General features: G+C 35.1%; 1 protein-coding gene across 6 annotated transcripts in view; it reads right to left on the bottom strand.

Moving 5' to 3' along the window:
* The window catches only part of PCDH9 (protocadherin 9), a 723381-nt gene that overhangs the window by 692292 nt on the left and 11377 nt on the right, over positions 1-19712 (bottom strand). Inside the window, exon 3 of one of the 6 annotated variants that reach the window (XM_048051384.2) lies at positions 1-16127. This exon is cut by the window's left edge and continues 1356 nt beyond it. The exons of the other annotated variants lie outside the window; for them this stretch is intronic. Coding sequence (XP_047907341.1) covers positions 16122-16127 — 6 coding nt within the window. The 3' untranslated portion in view covers positions 1-16121. The remainder of the gene's footprint in view (positions 16128-19712) is intronic. 6 annotated transcript variants of the gene reach the window in all.

The raw sequence follows: 19712 nt of genomic DNA, 5'->3' as shown, positions 1-19712 counted from the left end.
ATGATTACTCATTACATTATATCACACACAGAGGGAAAATTTACCCAACAGATGGACCTCCACTGTTTTCCATGTTTTAGAGAAAAATCATCACACAGTGACAAAGTTATGTCTTGAGAAGTATGCAAAATGTGTTCCCTTTTTCAGTACCTAAGAGTGAGGACCATCCTACTGATAATTTTACAGTTGATATAAAATTAGGTCTTAAAAGAGAAAGTCAAGTATTCAGCACTACAACTAAACAAACCATGCATTGGGGGTGTGGGGCTGTCACTCAAACTGAGGAAAAAGCATACCAGAAAATTACCCAATAATGAATTAAAAGTTTCACTGTCCTTTCAAACAGAGCATGGTAGGGTTATGTGAGTTGCATTTAACCAATCTGTAATGTGCTATCTGAACAGCTCAAAAGCATTGCAGAGAAGACAGCTTTCCATTCCTTATTGCTGAAATAAAAGCAATATGCTGACATTTGGAATAACCGATTGTGGATTTTTAAACACCACTAAGGAATTTTTGGACATTAAGATCTCTAGAAGACAGCTTGCTATTTTTTTTAAGTACATGGGAAGAATCAAATGCTTATGTTCTTTTCCTGGACTTCACCAAACGAAGCTTCTTGAACCAAAGAGCCTCATTGTCTTTTCAATATAACTATCTCTTCTATCGAAAAAAGTTTACCCTCTCTGTGCAAAACTACTATTCAATACCAGTGATCACTTAGAGGGCAGACACTCCAATTCAGATGTAATCAACTTTTGGCTGGGCTCCTAATCCCGGAAGGTCTCTTTGCTTTTTCTTGCTAAACACAGTAAGACTAGGTTTTCAGCAACCCCTGTTAACAACAGGAAGAAATGCTAATTATTTTTTCCAGATTCACATGGTATTTTTCACTTTTTCTGTCCACTAAACCACCAGAGATTTCATGGTGAAAAGACAGAAAAATATGAACCCTGACTGCACCAAATATGCACAAGAGTGCAGCAAGCCTATCAATTTGAGTCCTGCTATACCCATGTGCCTACCACATGCAACAGCACACAGGAAGAGACCTATGGATTGCCTTGGGAACCCAAAGGGAGGGAAACATGAAGTCCCTGGCATTGCTTCTGGAGACAAGACAGATTTGGAGAAAACACTAATGGCATACTGACAGGTTGTACTTTTAGGACTTATAAGACTTACTAAAAAAATAAATAGGTAACTAGAATCTTTACCAGTCATAAGTTTTTTAAATGGACTTTACGAGTCAGATTAATACAAAAACTCAGTGTTTTTGTATTAGAACATTATTTTGGGTTAAAAATAAATCTTTCAGCTTACATTCTGTGGCATATTTTTTCCCTATTTCTGTTTTAAAGACACAACATAGCCCACCCTTTCCTAACCGATATCTTTGAAGAGTATAACCAAAGCCTTCCAGGACTCTTGATGGCTTAAGTATACAGTAGAAAGAGTTTACAATTACATTCAGTTTTTCCAGTGTGCAGAAAAGATGGCTAATGGAATTAACAAATCGCTTGCTGTTCCACTAGTAACAAGTCTAAATAACAACAAAGCTTCTTCAGTCAACGCTACTGAAGAAGTGCCCCCTTAAACAATTCACAATACATGAGGGATTACCTCAGACAGCAACTAAAAAATGTTTGTGATTTTTCTTTTTTAAATTTCTCTCGCTAGCGTTAATCTACATAGACAAAACTTTAACCCTTCCACAACTTGCTATTTTTCATAATCATTAAATGTTTATACCAAACTGAAAAAAAAAAAAAAGTATCTTACTTGAAGGGCTAAGTTCAACTATCATGAACACAGCATAAATCTAAAACTGTTCCACTTAAGTCCAATAAATTATTCCAAATTTTACCTTTCTTGTAGAGATAATAAACAATGTTAAATAGATATGTTCCTTTCCAAAGAAAAGTTATTCTAAAAATAAAACTGAATAGCTCTTTTCTTCCTTCTCTTTGTATGTATGTGATGTAAATCCACTGCCATCAGCGGTGGCATTCTTAGTTTAAGCCAGTGTGAAAAGAAACCAAGGATCTGTTTACAAACTTCTGACATTTCATAGTGATAAACAGTTTATTAAAAATACATCAATATCCCATAATAACTGGGGGCTAAGAGGCTAAGACTGTTATTGTTGTTTTGAAATAGATATTTATCAAAAGGATAGAAAGGTTTTTATTTAACATCAGGTCAGAATATGACGACTCCAAACCAATTATATATATATATATATACATATATAAAGTTCTAAAGCTGGAAACACTCTTCCTAAACAGTAACTGTATTCCTTAATTATCCTTGAAAAGAAGGGTTGGACTAACCCTACATTTTAATCTTTTAGGATTTAGTTTAGCAGGATAAAGGTTATAGCAGAGTAAAAAATGATTTAGTACAGTGCCTTCAATCTACTGATGCTTAATATAGTTGATCATGCAAATACTTAAAATGATAGTATTAAATGATTTATGCAGTTGATGACATAAATGTTTATGACAGCCTTAGCCACATAGCTGGATTCTGCCTGATTTTCACACACTTTCTTTGAAGACATGCATGTGTAAAGATCAGTAGCAATTGACAATTTGCCTGATCTACCACATCACCATACAAAAACTGCTACAGATTTTCCCCCTTAGGTGCAATTTTGTCATATTCCATTAATCTTTTCAATCCTACCCTAGTCCTGTGGACTTGTTATTTAGTAATCCCTGACTGTTGTGGTGAAGGAACATTGGAAAGTCTCTGCAGTCTGCACGGCAGGAAATTACAACGGTAGTCTATTAAATTTGGCTCTTACAGTGCCCACTTGGATCAAGCCTGCTTGTCACAATCACAACCAATAGCCATAATGTCAGGGTAAATTATCACCGACATCCAAAATGTCAATTTAAAACTAATTTTCTGTCTCACAAAGTGTTGCCTCTTCAGTACCCTGACAAAGGCAGAAGCCCAGCTGTATTTTTAAGGAGGGGGAAAAATCTTAAATCAACAGTCATGTAGGGTAGCTTCATTCACTTATGCATGTCAGGTTTTCAGTTTTCAGCTCCCAACTGGGAACTGTCCCACATGATTGCAACCTATTGTGCAACCAAACAACTTGGCTTTCTTCCACTTGAATCTGTTAAAGAGAGATTACTGGGAGTACTGCTTTCCAGGGCTGCTCTAGTTAAATACAAGATACTCTGTAAACACCACTGTAAACACCACTGTTTCTCTTTTTAATTCAACATTTTTTACCCTGCAAAGTGATTTGTTTGTCTGGATATTCACTCTCACGTGCATGCACATGCACACACACACATGCATATACACAAAGGCACAGGGTTTCTATCCCAAAGCAAGCCTGTGTCCCCTATCCTTCTTTCCATGGTACCTTTTTTTTCTTTTTTTTTTTTTTGAAAACAAGCAAGGAAACCAACCAAAAATCAACCTTTCGTGAGCTTAACTAATTTAAACTTGTAAAAGTTGGCATAATTCTACTGACATGAAAAAGTAACAGATACAAGCTCTTATCCAGGAATCCAGGGTTGGGGATTGATTATTTAGTGAACTCTTTACAGAAAAACTTGTTTGCATATTAATTGTACTAAGATTTGTGTTCAGTGATATATCCAAACACAATCTTTAAATAAGAAAAAAGTCTAAATATTTAGAGATTTTAATTCTGAAATAAAATGAGAAGGGAAATAAATATGCAAATCAATCACAAAAATAATGAAACAGCCAAAGCTTCAGAATCTTCCACAAAGTAGAGGAAATTTTAAAATAAACTTCCTCTTAGATATATCAGATAGTTAGAGTTGTAACATTTTATTTCTAGGACCTGACTTGTCTTTTGGAATTATTTTACTTCCACTGCTGCATTGCCATTTGAAACTCCAGCAAGATCTTATCCTTTTTTTTTCTAGAATAGCAATCATAAATGTGATAGCATGATCTACCTGCCCTGTACACACCACTCAAGTTTCTTAGCATACTGTTGCATGAATCAGGCTTACTGACCCATGGGTGCAGTGCTTATTATCACCAGATCACTTAGCTAGTTTTATTCATTTGCTTTGATGTACACAGAGCATAGCAAGTGGAAAATTCTGTGCAGAAGAATCATGTTTAAGTTAGATGGGGCTGCTCAAGCCTAACCAAAACTTAACACATTCTTTACTGAAAGGAAAACAGGAATTGTTTTCTATGAGTAGTTGTAAAAATACTTGAGATTTCACTGTTGAATTTAAACCCTTATAATACAAAATTTAATGAAAAAATGGTCCACACCAGCCAAGTGTCCCTGTATGCTTTCCAACACTTTAAAACAGAAGGATACACTTATAGTAAAACACTTTTGCAAAATTTTATTTCTAATACGAAAATAAAAGGGTCAAATGCAAATAGTTTAAAAGATCTTAATGCATGCTGAACAACAGTACACAGTCAATATCTGAAAGAGAAATTTGACTGGAAAAGAAGGTTTAGGTGTCTATTTCTGACCTTAGGAGCCCTTTAAAAGTAATAGTAGCAGTAGTGGGTGCCAAGCACTTCAAAAAAAGGCACACCAGTCTGCACTGCTGTTTGCATTAGCCCAAACTCATGGACTTTGCCTAAGATGTTCAAGACAGGACTTTTCATCAGCATAGACACTGTCTATCCATTACATGAACAAACACACATACCATGTTTTTACAAGGATTCTATCTTCTAGCACAAAGCAATAGTGCTACATACCTGATGTGGAAACCACAGTATCTGACAGCTCTGCCTCAGTACCAGTGTTTCCAGTCTGTGTTTCCCAGGCTGAAAGTTTGAAAATACCTGCAAAGCTCCTACAGGAGCAAAGTTTCACACAATTCTAATCCTGAAGACTTTGACATCAAGAAACAAATACTAAAATGCAAATAAACCCAAATGGAATAAGAAATACACATGGACATACCTCATGATTTCTTACGGTTAGAAACTCTTTCCCTTCATATGCTAGCCAATGCCTTAATGGCATCCCTAGCTGTTTTAATTCTCATTCAGTCTGTGAACAGCAGGGATAGGGATGTAGTCAGAGTACTGGCCACTAAGGAGCCTGGCAGTTACAAACTGTTCATCCCTTCTGTCTTATGTGATGGCTTTGTCTAAAGGTATTCCTACAGCATATATTCACCTTGGATGTATATGCACAGTAGGTCTGTATGGGATAAGCCTCTTGTTGATTTGGACTGCAATTGTACTACCTTTCCAAACAAATATCTCCCATCTATTTTTATCTTCTAAAATAGATCTTCAAATGTCACAGAATTAGATCTTCAGCTGTTTATATAAACAAGGAGAATGTCCAGTACAATCAGAGGACTTGGTTTACTTCTTAACTTGCAAATGTAAAGCAATGTTGAATAAATCAAAAGAGAAGTAACGTTTTCTGAAAGTGTTGAAAATGACTTTGAGTTTTCCATGACTCTTTAACTATTAACTATATACCAGTGCATGCTTTTTAGGCAAATGAATAATGTACCTTTGGCCAGCATTTTCTTTAAGGTTTAGAACCTCAATGTATTTCAGTAAGTGTATATAATCCTGTACATACATGCATGTGTACATATCTGTAACACAAATCTGCATGCACATGCATGATAATAAGGCAACATGCTGAGCGACATCATATTCTCCTTTACTGCATAATATAAGTAAAATTACAAAAATAAAATAAAATTAGTAGTACTGAAGTAAATGATTAAAAAATGTGAAGTACAGTGGCTACTACATGCCAAAAGAAACACAACTTTGAGATGATGATGTAGAATGAAACTTGATCAAAGTAGCCAGTTCATGGAGTTTCTCTTTGAACAAAATAGAACCTACCTGTTATAATTTTAAGACAGTGTTTTGTCTTGCCTTTTTTTTTTCCTTTTCAGATCAAATATTGTCGTTACTAAAGTTTCCATTGAAAATACTTTAACCTCCAGATCAGCTTTCAGGTAAAGCAGCAGCCAACACCCACAGGATTTAGTTCTGCGATCCCCCTGAGCTAAACATGAGGAAAGAAGGCAGCAGACTTTTCAAAAGGACTTAATATCAATTTTAAAATTCCCACAGATTTTAATGGGAGACTTTTGCTATCTCTAAACTGTTTTGATAAAAATTTCATCCCCATATGAACTTAGAATTTAGTTATCTTGTGTGGAGTAGTCAGTGAAACTACTTGTACATCATATTTTACTCATAGTCGATTTTCCAAAAGTAAGCCCAATCAGGTAATGCTGTCATTGTTACCTTAGCAAGTAAGAGAATCATCTTAAAAAAACCTAAAAAACTAAAAAAAATAAAAATCAGGGAGTAGCTTAATTTTCACCTTTGACAAGAGGAAGATCTTCATTTCCAGCTGTTTTCATTTTTAATTGATCTTTTTTTTTTATGCAGTGAATGAAAGCCAGCCAATTTTCTTCAGAGAAGTGCTCCTATTCTCTTAACTCAGTAAGAACTACATAGTTCTTATTGGTCTATTGCACCATGGGGATTGGATAAAATATGAAAGCAAGTATTTCTTTATTCTAGCCTGGAAAATGAACTGTTAAGCTCAGTGGGGGCAGAAACGAAGGTGGCATTTAGATATAACTAATTTAGTATCAAACCAAATCAGAGAGCCTTCTCAGAGAAGAAAGAGACCAAAGGGAACACAAAATTGTACCTGAATTATTTCTGAGTCAATTCCTATAAAAGCTGAAGAGCTTTCTTTTATGCTCAAATGGATTACACATTTCCTTTTATAATATGCACACTGTTCACAGTTTTTAAAGATAATATAATGAACAACAAATGTTATAAAAGAAAAAATGATTTTTTTTTTTCAGTTCATTAAAGTGCAAGGGTCATTTGAAGATGAGGCCCGGACTGCTTTTTAAAAAGCAGATTGTGGGTTAGTTCTTCATTTAATTTGTAATAATAAAGCTCTGTTAAGTTTATCCTTCAACTAATGAAACCATGATTACAATTTGCTTAATTACCTTATGTTAATAAAATAACAAACACAACTTGTAAATTTTGTTCTTTGCTTTATTTTGCCTGCTTTTAATAGCTTAGATTTTCTTTAATTGTAAAGAGTGCATGTTTGAGGGGATAAATTCTCACTTGTGCTGTCAGATCCAGCTAATCATTCCCTACTTATCCATATTTCTAAAGACCACGAATTTTACTTGAAAAGAGGCTTAGAAGCAATTGTCTTGTGTTCATTAATCCATAAACATTTGATTTCATATCAGACTGCCAGCAGACATAACCTCTTTGCATTGCTACAACAGAGACTTGATTTGATTAATCAAACAGCTCTGATTCACTGAATTGTCTCCAGAATAGTTGTCCCTGACAATACTATGTAAATAACTGCTGATGTTCTGTTGGCATTCTCATCTTTCTAAAAGTTCAATTTTCCTCCATAAAAACATCAAATTTTATACCTAGTTCAATAATAATTTGACAAAAAGGGCCACTGTATGTAATGTATATAATATTTAGTCCACATTCCATTCTTGGCTTTGAAAACAGGTGTCACTTTTAAGACGTTGTTTCTCTATACCTCAGTTTATCCTTTACTGAAACAGTAACCTTTACTGAAACAGTAATAATGATATCTATTATAAAATACTTTAAAATTTATATTATTTATATAAACAACTTTTTTTTTCATTTTCAGAAGTTACACAGCATTAGATCCCATATAAGTAATTGCCTGCTTTGTTCAAAGTAACTCTCATTTATACTGAATAAAATGGACTGTTTTACGAAACAGCAAGGTTTTGTGAGATTCCAGAGGAAAATACACCAATTAAATCAATATAGCTGATATTAAGTGTTGCTAAAGCTGCACAATCCAGAAACATGCAACAGTATGTCTCCATCATATTCAGTGCATAACAAGTAAGGGTTACTCCGTGTATTTGCACATTCTCCTGTGAAATATAGCAAAGGTGAATACCAATATGTCTGCGGTATACTAGACTAGATTAGAGAGAGGGAAAAGGTAAGAATATTCATGTTTTCTTTGGTTAGAAAATAGGAAGAGATGCAAAAGTACTGTAAACAGATGGAAAACCAAGTCCACAGACTCAGAAAAAAAAAAAAGACACAAAACTTTCAGTAACAGATTTCTAAAAAGTGACAGTTCCCAGAACCAATAAAAATAATAATAAAAAAAAAAAACTTCATGGAGTTCAAAAATCAACAAGAATCATGGACAGAAGGCTTCAGGGGAAGCAATAAAAGCTGTGAAGGAGGAAAATATCTATTTCTCCTGTGCTCTCTTAACTACTGCAATTCCCAGCAGAGTGTTGGTGCAAGTACTGATGCAACCAACTGTGTTTCTTCCTGCTGGCTCACCCTGAGGAACGTTGTGCAAGTAACCCGCTGATAAAGACCCCCATGAACCTACCAAGACTCTCACTTTCCAGGAAAACATATGCACAATTAAAATGGTCAATTCTTCAGTATTGTGTCAAATACCTATATGAACTGAGAATAGGAAAGAAATCTTGGCCAGCCTAAAATGACTCGGCCAAAGTGCAGACTGATTAGATTACATTATTTCTCACTTTCCATTTGACACAATCAGTTTCTTCTTATGATTCAGAGAACAACTGAAGGATGGAGCTTCCGGTATGATCTTAGTCTAAGCCCACCATATTGATTTGGTAACATTCTTAACAAATACTTCTGTATATTAAGCTGAGCATCTTCAGTACTCCTGGGAAATAAATTAGATTATAATTATTTAGTGTACATGTAGCCTCACATCATTCACCTTTATGAAAATAAGATATTCTATATCACTCCCAGGATTGCTGACAATGTTTTTACATTTCAAAACTTATACGTATTAACATCAAAAAAATGTATGTTCATATTTCCATCAGTTACTTGTTTATGATTTGTGCTAGATTTTATTTTTTGAACTTTTATGTCTTTACTACATTTGGAACCATACTATGTATTCAGTGATAATCGCTTAAAGAGTTACAGAACATTTGATGATTTCTTTTCACATTGTTGGTAGAGACTGAAGTCTCAACACAAATGGAAAATATATATATATCCATGTTTGTTTTAGGAATAAAAGGTCCAACTCTTTTGGCTATTACTCTAGTGTAAAATACGAGTAATTTCCCTAAAGAAAGGCAAGATGAGAGGAAAAAATGATGCCAGAATTTTAGGGAAGATGTGAAAGGCCCTCAGCACACCTCTAGTTGTGGCCACCCTTTCTGCATTAGCTGTCTTGGTTCAAAACGGGGATGTGGTCAAAAGTGAAACTTCTTTTAGACTTTCAGCTATTCTCAAATGGGCTTTTGCCTAGCATGTGGATTAGCATAATTTGTTTTTTGTATTGAAAGAAAGGTCCGCAACTCAAAACAGCAGGAGTGCTGCAAGTCAGAGCTGAGCTGCTTCAAAGACATGAATAAGGAAGTTTGAATGTTGTATTTATTTATTTATGTTTTTATTAACAGGAAAGCTGTGTCCCATCATATCCTTGTATCCAGTCCCAGTATCTATCACCTGACTTTGTAAATGATGTTATATTGCTTGGAGATGATTATCACAGCCTAAGCTTAAAATAATAAGTTTCAATTCAATTGAAATGCAAAGACAAAATACTGCATTCCTTTCCCAGCTGAGCTTTCATTTAACATGCCAGATTAAGAAGCTTGCTCTACTTTACTGGATCAGAGTCAACACAGTTTGTCCAAGAAACTCAGAGATAAGGCGAAAACAGGTCTTAAGGAGACAAAATTCTCAATAAAACAAACAGGCATTTTGCCCAAGTATGTTGTACAGAATTTGTCATGATATTTGTGCCTCTGCTAAGTCTGCAAAAGTGGACTGCTGCTCTCATATTTTGAGATAGCTAACCCCACTCCCTCCCCCAGTTCACAGGAGTAAAACTAAACTTTTCTCTTTCTGCCTTTTCTTTTTTTCCTCAAGCTTTAATCAACTAGAAATCTGTTAAACAAAATTTACACAGCAATTTAAAGCAGCATAATCTGAAGCTCCAATGGTTTTGGATTTAGTACAATTTGTCTCACCATTGCATTAAACTACCTCAAAATACCACAGATCCATGGATTTAAAATGTGATTCTTTTGTACCCCATGGCTAGAAGATAAACACTTATTTTATAACTGTACAAGTTTCTGCTAGGGCACAGACAATCCTAATATCTCTACATTCAAAAGTGCTTTATTTCTTAAAATGGCCTGATTTGTACATACTATTGTTTTCATCAATGTACTCCTAAAAAAAATCCAATAAATTTCATGCTGTTCTGCTGTTCTTAAGATGTTTAAGTGTCAGAAACATTAAAAACTGGAACTCAGTGAACTTAGTTTGGAAATTGCACTCCACAAATTTGTATCTCTAGGTAATACCTAAAAAATGCTGTCTCTATACATAAGAAGCTCTAAAGTGGGACATGACAGAAAGTATCCACGTAATAGCAGAAATTATTATAACATGTTTAAAAACTCCCACTGCGGGTCATCCTGTAAATAAACTAAACAAAGAAATCATAACTGTATATTAACTACAAAGCTATAATAGAGCTATGCTTTCAAAAGCATCAGATAATTTTAATGGTTAAATTCATAATTGTGGTGAGGGACTGAGCCCCAGTTTCCCTAATTCCTTCTATTTAAAGTAAATTAATACTTCATATTAAAGAACAGACTATTCAAGACACAAGGGAAGGATGGGTGCTGCAGGGGGAAAAAAAAAAAAAAGTCTTAGAGATCTTTCAGTTTTGTGCAGACTATTGCTTGTGGGAGGAAGAAAGAGGGATTAGCACACAGACATGAGGAGACAGATTCAGTTCTTGATTACAAGTGAAAACATCAATGGAATAACTGTAATTTCAAAAACATAACATTAATAGATGTGAAATCATGATTGGGCTCAGTTAGCCTTTACAGAAAGATTATTACACGCAAGCTCTAACCTCAACAACAACAACAACAACTTAACTTTGGAGTAAATGCTATTAATATTTTCTTGTCCCTTTTCCATGACTATATACATTAATGGCATTAGCGTAAATGTGACTCAGACTTGGGATCCCTGGTCACTGTAGCAGCCAAGAGCCTAAGTATATGAAATCTCCTTGGCTCTCATAAAACACTAGTGCTAAATTCTGGGAAATGAAAACACTGATTCATCTCAGAACAATCTATATATAACAGCAAGACTAGGCACACATAAAATTATGCACTATCTTGCCTCAAGGTTAGCAACATATTCCTAGCAGAAGTAAAAAATGTTATTTTCATTCCCTGCAATCATGTGATAAATAGCTGCAGGGCAGATTCAGCAAAATCTCGAAGGTTGTGATTTTACAATATAATGAATGTATGTCTAGCTTTTTGCCACCTGAAAAAGCAGCAAAACAAAGCAGGACTTGTCAGTATTTTGCTTATGGCAGAAATCAGACAATGTCCAGAACCCTTTATGAGACACTGCTAGCTTCTTAACTAGTTTTATTATAACATTGATTCCAGTACTTCAACAACTTGGCTTTCCAGTATATGGTATAATTGGAAGCAGCAGTCAGCTGCTGCTGAGTTACTACTGACTGAACCAAATATGTTGTCTTGTAGTTTTTTTGTTGTTGTTGTTGTTGCTTTTTGGGGGGGGGTTGGGGGGAGGTAGGGGGCAGCGGTGGGTATTAAAAAAAGAAGATACTGAAAAGGAGAGGATCCTTAGATGGGCAGAGTATCTGTGGAGGACGTTAGGCAAGCAAACTACTTTGAAAAGTTCAGAAGTAGAAAGAACAAAAAGAGTCACTGAGTTTAAATAAAAAGGTAAGAGAGGAGGCAATGGTAAAGGAATATTTTAAGAGATATAAGGGAGAACTTTTAAAACGTCAAATAAGAGGCACAAGGTGTAAAACAACTGTTTATCCAGATTGCTTACCAGGTTAGACAGTAAATCTTAAAGGCATTTTTAATGGAATGGTAACCCTTCAGTTGACATTAATTCAAGCCTATGGGCAATTTCAGAAGACACTTTAACAAATGTGGGAGACATATACTGAGAAGTGAATTCTTAGGAGCAAGTAGACTCAAACTACATCACGGAAAAACTGAAGACTGCTCATGCTCAGGACTGCCTACCTAGCTTGCTAAGGAAGTGCCATTTGTTCCTATTATACTCATTTATTGTCAAGATTGAGTAGACTGTGGATGAAATGTTTTATTCTGATCATGCTTCCTATAAAATACTGTTTTACTGAAGTAAAAATTGAATACAGACACATCTATACCATCACCATCACAACTTAATGGCCTGTGTTAAGCTAACGTTTGATTTTGATGCTTCATACTACTCCAGTTTTGGGGAATGACTGAGTAATAAGCACTGTATGAACCTGCAATCATTGATGCAATCATGCATAGTTTGCAAAATGGTAGCACCAACACTGAAGAAGGTATAAAAATGCATTGCAGCTATACCAGATGGTACTGCAAGCCTGGCACAACTTTTAGGAATATTGTTGCTAATGTCACAATGGATAAGTCTGAAAGTACAACAAGGACTTTACTGCAGCCACAGGACCAAATTGTATGCCAGACAGCAGGGCAAAGATTCACTTTACATCACTTCAGAAGTGTAAAAGGATCTAGAATAAGTACACATGCAATTCATATCCTCAAAGGCACCTTAAAATCACAAGACAGTGTAACATGACCTTACACTGAAGAAGATAATGCTGTATAAAATCGTGCTAATGGTAAGGTGTTGTAGTTTTACCTGTACATAACCAGTTCAGATCAACCCCAGGTGTATTGTTCAGGGCTGACCTTGATCAACTACATCAAGGTACAAAATACCTGTTTCATTTCTCCACATGGATTTTAGATTTAGACAGCTACCTCACAACAATCTTGATGTAAAACACACCTGTTTTGCAGTGAAGATAAAGCCTTAACAGAAATAAGAAGAAGGCACATCACATTTTAAGAATAATGAGTGTACAGCACAGTCCAAATGTAAATGAGATCAATTCTATCTCAGTCAATTGAGTTGTGCAGACTGACGCAAAACCTAATTCCTCCCTTTGTATTTTAAAAGATTTCTGAGAGCAGAAAAATTTACTGAAGAAAATGTCAAACAAATTGGCTACATAGATATAAAAAAGTCACTTTTTTTTTTTTATTTTACAAGATTGTATTTACAAGATTGCATCTTCTGCAAGAGTTAATGCAGTTTGTGAAAGTTATTACGCCTTGGCTTATAAGCTTCAGCTGGATGTGGTGGCTGTTCAAATTTCATGACAGAATGCTAACTTATCTTTGCTATTGAAAAAACTAATGAGGTGGTAAATAGTTGCAGAGCAATGTTACATGCAATGATATGCAGGTTTTGCAGGTTTCTCATTATCTGTGCAACTGTATACATGTAAAAGTAATGAAAACCCAAGACAGACAGCCAAAGCTTAAGTCTTTAAAACTGGAGTAGAACTGTGTTGCTGTTTTTTAAAGGAAATATGATAAATTTAAGCAACCTTAAAACAAAAAAGCCCCTTGACATTTCAGATGGGGTTTTCTGCTAGGTCTGAGGTCTCATGGGCAGTGCTTAGGTGAAAATCACAATTAAGCTAACATAGTTTATTCTCATGCTGTTTTTTCTCTAGTTGAAGAAACTGCAAAATGTTAAGCAGTCTTAAGGCTTCTGTCTGTTATGCTTGTTGCCTATGGCTTTTAATTGAAGGTGCTATCACAGCATCCCTACCAGACTCCAAATATCATAAGTAGTAGCAAACAACAGCACAAAGTGCAGAGCCCTCTGACCCTCAAATATCTTTACTGAGTATTGCAGGAAATGAGATAGAATGTTCTTCAGTAGCTAGAGGCTTGCTGAAATGAACTTGAACAATAGGCTTCAACTTCACAGGTTAGGCTTCTATCTGGCATTAGGACATGTAAGTGTTAAAAATACCAGTTGTGAGATGGTGAATGCAGAATGTTTTTCAGTGTGGTCACCGCTGATCCAGAGAAGGAAAGTTCTGAAATCAGGAATAATTTCTGTGCCTAATGACAGATAAAAATCATAACTGGCAATGCGAAGTACTTTGCCTGCAGTTGATCTGAACTATGTATAAAGTGTCTTAGTAGGCACTGTATGAAACAGCTCTGCTGAAAAGTGCTCAGCATGCTGCTTTAAACAAGCAGACTCAAGGATCAGTGGCATTCTTTATATCACACCAGCACTGCCAGCTTTCTTATTAAAAGGCTAAGTTTTCCCGCAAGTCCAGACATCCACACTGAGCTTTTACCCATTTTGAAATGTAAAGATACATAAATGTTTTCATCTCTCACCCCAATCTCCCTTTCAAATTGCTGAATTCAAGAAACACTATCCGCTTACTGAATTGCAATCTCCAGTGTTCTGCTTTGTGATTTACATTTTTGCTGTTGTTTTCAGAATCAATTTTCTATCATAAGTCTCAGTGAGATACCACACCTATTACAAATTGTGAATGCATTATACCATTGTGAGACAAGTATGAAGACTTTTCTAAAAAAAAAAAAAATGCAAGCAAGCAAAACATATTAAACAGTTTTTTTGTCTGCTGGTTTTAACTATGACAGATACAGGATGTCTACAAAAATAACTGGTGATACCCAGCAGGCTAACTGGTACTACAGTATTGGACATTACTCCAGCAGTTGTAGGTGAAGATAGATACAGAGGATTTTGCTTGTGTATTTTTGCTGACAATACAGACATTTACTGCTCTGAAGGAAAAAATTAATCCTATAGTTCATTACACCATACGAAACAAGTTTCACTCCTCCATGATGCATACACCTATACAATGTTAATTACAAGTGAATCAAATTTGGTCAGTACTATAACGCATGTGCATAACACTAAAAAGCTTGCAATCTCTGCTCATCCTGTACATTCTTTAGTACTACAAGTCCACTAAATTAAAGCCATTTCATATTTTGACATGAAACTTAAGGCTACCTTTGTTTACTCCCTCTGTTCCGGTTACAACCAGAAGGAGCTGTCACAGTTAACATCTCTGCAAATCCAGTTACGAAGTTAGGCCCTAGTTTCTCCTCTGCCAATCCTTCAGCTCAGTTTTGAAATATAAATTTAGTATGCAACCAAGCAAGCTACAGAGAGAAAATTTATGTTACATATTTCAGGACTTGATTTTCTTTTCAGATTTGTATTAATAACTGTAATTCATTCTAACTGGATTTTCTTAAATATATTGAAACAAGTCAAAGCAAGTACCTATCTAGTTTAGAAAGTGTTTTACTTCCCATATCATTCTTCAATCCAGATATAATTCCAGATAAGATCTTCATATACTAATGAAGTCAGTTAGTTCATTATTAGTCCTTACCTACTAGAACATGTGGTTACAAGTTGGATGTGCTAGAACAGATCATATTCAAAATGTGTTGATTCTCTGCTGATAGCATTCATTTGAAGGAAAATATCAGATTTCTTATATGTGCATACATATGTTTTACAAAAATAAGTATACTCAGAGAATGAAGGAGGAGATTAAAAAGAGGAATAAGAACGGACAGCAACGATACCTCATAGAAGAATGAGAGGTATTTAAGCATCAGCCAAATGACACTATTTTTCATATAATTTGCAGTGGAAGCTTAAAGACTAAAATACTCCACAAGCCATTAGTTTCTTGGTACTCTGTGGCAGATTAGAATACTTCTTAATCAATTGCTAATGCACAGAAGAAGGCCAAAGCCTAGCTTTTAAGAAAGCAGAGTAATAGTGAAATCCAGCAATGCTCAGCAGGGATGCTATCAATAGATACATTACAGATTCTAAGAAATACATCAATTTTTTTAAACACTCTCGAAAAGTGCACACCATTTTGACAATTTATTAGGCCAGAGTTTGAAAAATTGCATTAAGAAACAAACATTCTGATTTGCAATCAGGGAAGCAAATTAAAAACAAAACTGTCATGAGATTTAAATTACTTGCTCAAAGTCCTGGATTGTTGCTTTGCCTGGAGACACTCTGAAAGCCTACAGAGCTCATCCAGAAGTTGTCTTGCTCTATCAGTTAAATACTATGGACTGCATGAGGTTTGTGGCAATGTATTAATTCTATAGCAAAAACAAAGAAAAGCAAAGTAAGTATTTAAATATCACTCATAAAACATATTTAAATCTCATTCACAAGATTGTGTGCCATTCACACAATTTATCACACTAGTCAACTACAGTTTCCTGTAGTTGCCCACCTGGTCTGTACCAACACTCAGAAGAATGGCTAAGTAGTCAAAACAAACAGGAACAGGGCAAACCAAGGATGGGTTCCCTTTGCTATATCCATGTTTCTCTTGTATTTTCACAGCGTAGACATGCTTTGCCATTTTTAAGTCATTGCAGTTTGAGGAAGAAAAAAGGGCTTGTAAAATAAAAATAAAATGCCAATCATAATAGTGGATCATCCATCTTGTCTCATTTTATTTCTGCTGATTGACAACCAGGTGCTTTTGTAGCACACAAAGGCAAAAAAAAAAAAAAAAACCACCATTCATTTCAAACTGAAATGTTTGACAGATATAACAGCTTTCTGAAATGAAACTGATGAAATCTCAAATAGGAAAGTCCATCTCCTGTACACAGGAGAGATTAAATTTCAACAGGCAAGGTTTACTGTCCTTAGACAGATGTAGATTTCATTTATTTTTTTATTTATCTGGCAGTTGTTAAAAATATGGGAGATGACTACAGTTTTACTATTGGTGCGTAGTCTACCTCCTGCTGCTCTGGATGCTGCAGGCTTCAGTATGATCCATGTTTCAGGGCACTGTTGTCACAAACTGAAGGCAATTTCAAATTCTCTTACTGATAACACTAGCACTTCACTGATATTTTGACCCGTATTTTTGAAATGGCAAAAGTGAAACAATGTGACAAGTGACTGAAAATTCATACTGCTAGTCACATACCTAAAAAAAGTAGAAGCATTTTTACACTGTAATGTGAATGGCCAGATATAACACAGGGTAGATATCAAAAGTTTGCATCTCCCTTTTTCCCTGCTCACATTCACAGAATGAGGTATCAAGGAGCATGTAGCACTCGGGAAAAATAAATAAATAAATAAATAATATTCAGCACAGCACCAAAAACTGAATGTAAACAAAGCAAAAAACAACAACAACAAAAAAGCAACAACAAAACACTTGAGTTTCACTGTACCATCTTCCCAAAATAGTCAGCTGTACAAATGGCTTGATAACAATTTAATAAAAAAATGTTTCTGTTGATTCTGGAGCCTTTTGGATTTGATCCATATTCTAAAGAAGACATTCCCAAAGGTAAGTAACTGTGCACACTATACATTTTTGTGGGCATATACGCTATTGACATTATATCTTTGCCTATGGAAATACTTACCCTTAAAGCCCTTCTCTTGACTTCAGTGCGAAAACTGGACTGGATCCTACTCGTTACTGGTAAAATGAAAAGTACAGCTCATACTGGATCATACTTTTCACTGCACCACAGTCTTCACTGTTGTGGGATACATCTCATCCAACTGTATCCATCAGTTTCCATAACCAGCTTAAACTAGCATAGTTTCTTTAGGATGGAGTAAATTGTGAACCCAGATTTGACATTCAATTAGAAGTTACACAAAATGAATTCCACCATAATGTCAACAGAAACAAAACCAAGTATTGTGTGCACAGGTGCTACCAGTTAAGTACAGTGTTGAAAATTATACAAAGGAAGATGTTCATTTTTTGTGAACATCATTTGCAGAAATTAGGCTAGATCCACAATCAGAACTTGGGCACCTGTTCAGATATATTCATTACATGCTGCAAGGAGACGGATTGGCATAACAACTGTATTCACAAAAACTAGCATACTGAGTGAAAAGCTCCCAAAAACAGGGGCTCAATATCACTCCCCTTCAAGCTCTAGACCTTACTTTACACATTAAGAAGGTGTTCACCATAATTAAAACTCACGGATCTACACCCTTTTCTGCAGCTCCTGGACCTATTCCTGTTAAACCAAGGTGTTAAAATTTTCTTCCAAAAATACCAGTAGGGGAAAACAGAGACTCACATAAACTTCAATGGTTGAAGTATTCCACCATGAAGGTCAGTATCAAATCTTTTATTTCTCTTCAGGAATCTAAGTGAAAATTCCCTATAATAATCTCATATATATGTCATACATAAAAGCATGTGTCCTGGAGATGTCTTCCCATCAGAAACACAATTGCTTCCATACCTTATGTGCTTTGAAGAAGCACAGATTTTGAGACAGAAATTCACATTAATCATGTTTAAGTATTTAAAAGATGCTACATACCAATAAACAAGAAGCTTTAAGAGTGGGGAGTATCATTCCCAACTGAAACATGGACCTCCTCTTAGATTTTTTGGTGTACTAAAGGCTACATGACATAGACTAAAGTAGCTCATTTGATAGAAAATATTGTACACAGATTTTTAACAATTTTTAACAAGAAAACCAACCACATTATTAGTAACACATGAAAGCCTATGAGGTACTAAGAATATTCTGCCAAATTCAAACTAAAGGTAGTTGTATCTCACACTTACTTTGGCTAGAAAGAATGAAGGAGAATGGACGAATATCAATTTGAGGCTACTAAGCATTTTACAAATCAACATTGATAATTATCCTCTTCCAGCAATCAGCCAGTAAGAATATCTAATTAATGTTTTTGGGGGGGGGCAGAGGGAGCTGTTTTAAAGGGCTACCTAGATCTTGGCAGGAAACAAAGAAAGGAAGAAAATCCAATAGCTGATCCTCCACATTTTATCAAATTCAGCTCAAAATAAAACGATTTTTAATTCACTTGAGTCCCAATTCATTTCACATATTTTTCAGATTTTGAAAACATGATCGTAGTGTCATCCTATTGCTTTTATAAAGTAGATAACATCAGGAAGAGATGCAGACGGCATAAATCAGCAGATTTACTCCAGTCTGGACTTAGTTTCAAATGTTGAACTGTTACTCTAAGAAGCGTCTCTTTATACTCCTATTATAGCAAGAACTGTGCATATGCAAAAACAACTTTCAAGTAATAACATCAAGATGTGTATCCCCCCAAAAAATGTCAGTGTGGCATTTCATAAAAGAAATGGTAAAACTACAACATTATCTTGTAGGAAACTACAAAAATTACATATCAACTGCAGCCAGCTCTCAATGTTTTCCTGGCAAATGTTAAATCACTCAATTTTCCCTCTTTGTGCAATAGAAGATGCAAAACAACCCATGCTAAAACTTTAAAACAAATCACCCACCCCCAACTCACTTGCTGCAAAAGAAACAAGAAAAAAAAAAAAAAAACAGCTTTTGAGACTGGTACAATTTAGACACCTCAATGTGACTACAAATTAGCTTTTGAAGCACCTTGCTTAGTATTATCACACATAATTCATGGTACTCATAAAACTGAAAACTGAGAAAGTTTGAAAAAATTGAGAAAGATTTGAAAGTCCAGATTTTTCTAGTAAGACCAGCATGAAATTGATATCAAAATTAGAGTAGGCCCAATGCTTCCCTGAATCCTTAGGTCCTAGAAATAATCAACACATGGTTTTGTGTGACTATAAAAATGTTGCTACGCAGAATAACTGAATTTGATTTAATTTATTTGATAATTTATTTTCATGATTGCACAACCAA

This window comes from Anser cygnoides, chromosome 1 (genome assembly GCF_040182565.1).
Source record: "Anser cygnoides isolate HZ-2024a breed goose chromosome 1, Taihu_goose_T2T_genome, whole genome shotgun sequence".
In the NCBI taxonomy this organism is placed as follows: Eukaryota; Metazoa; Chordata; class Aves; order Anseriformes; family Anatidae; genus Anser; species Anser cygnoides.
The sequence above is the reverse complement of the archived record's forward strand: the minus strand, read 5'-3'. Positions and strand labels throughout refer to the sequence as shown.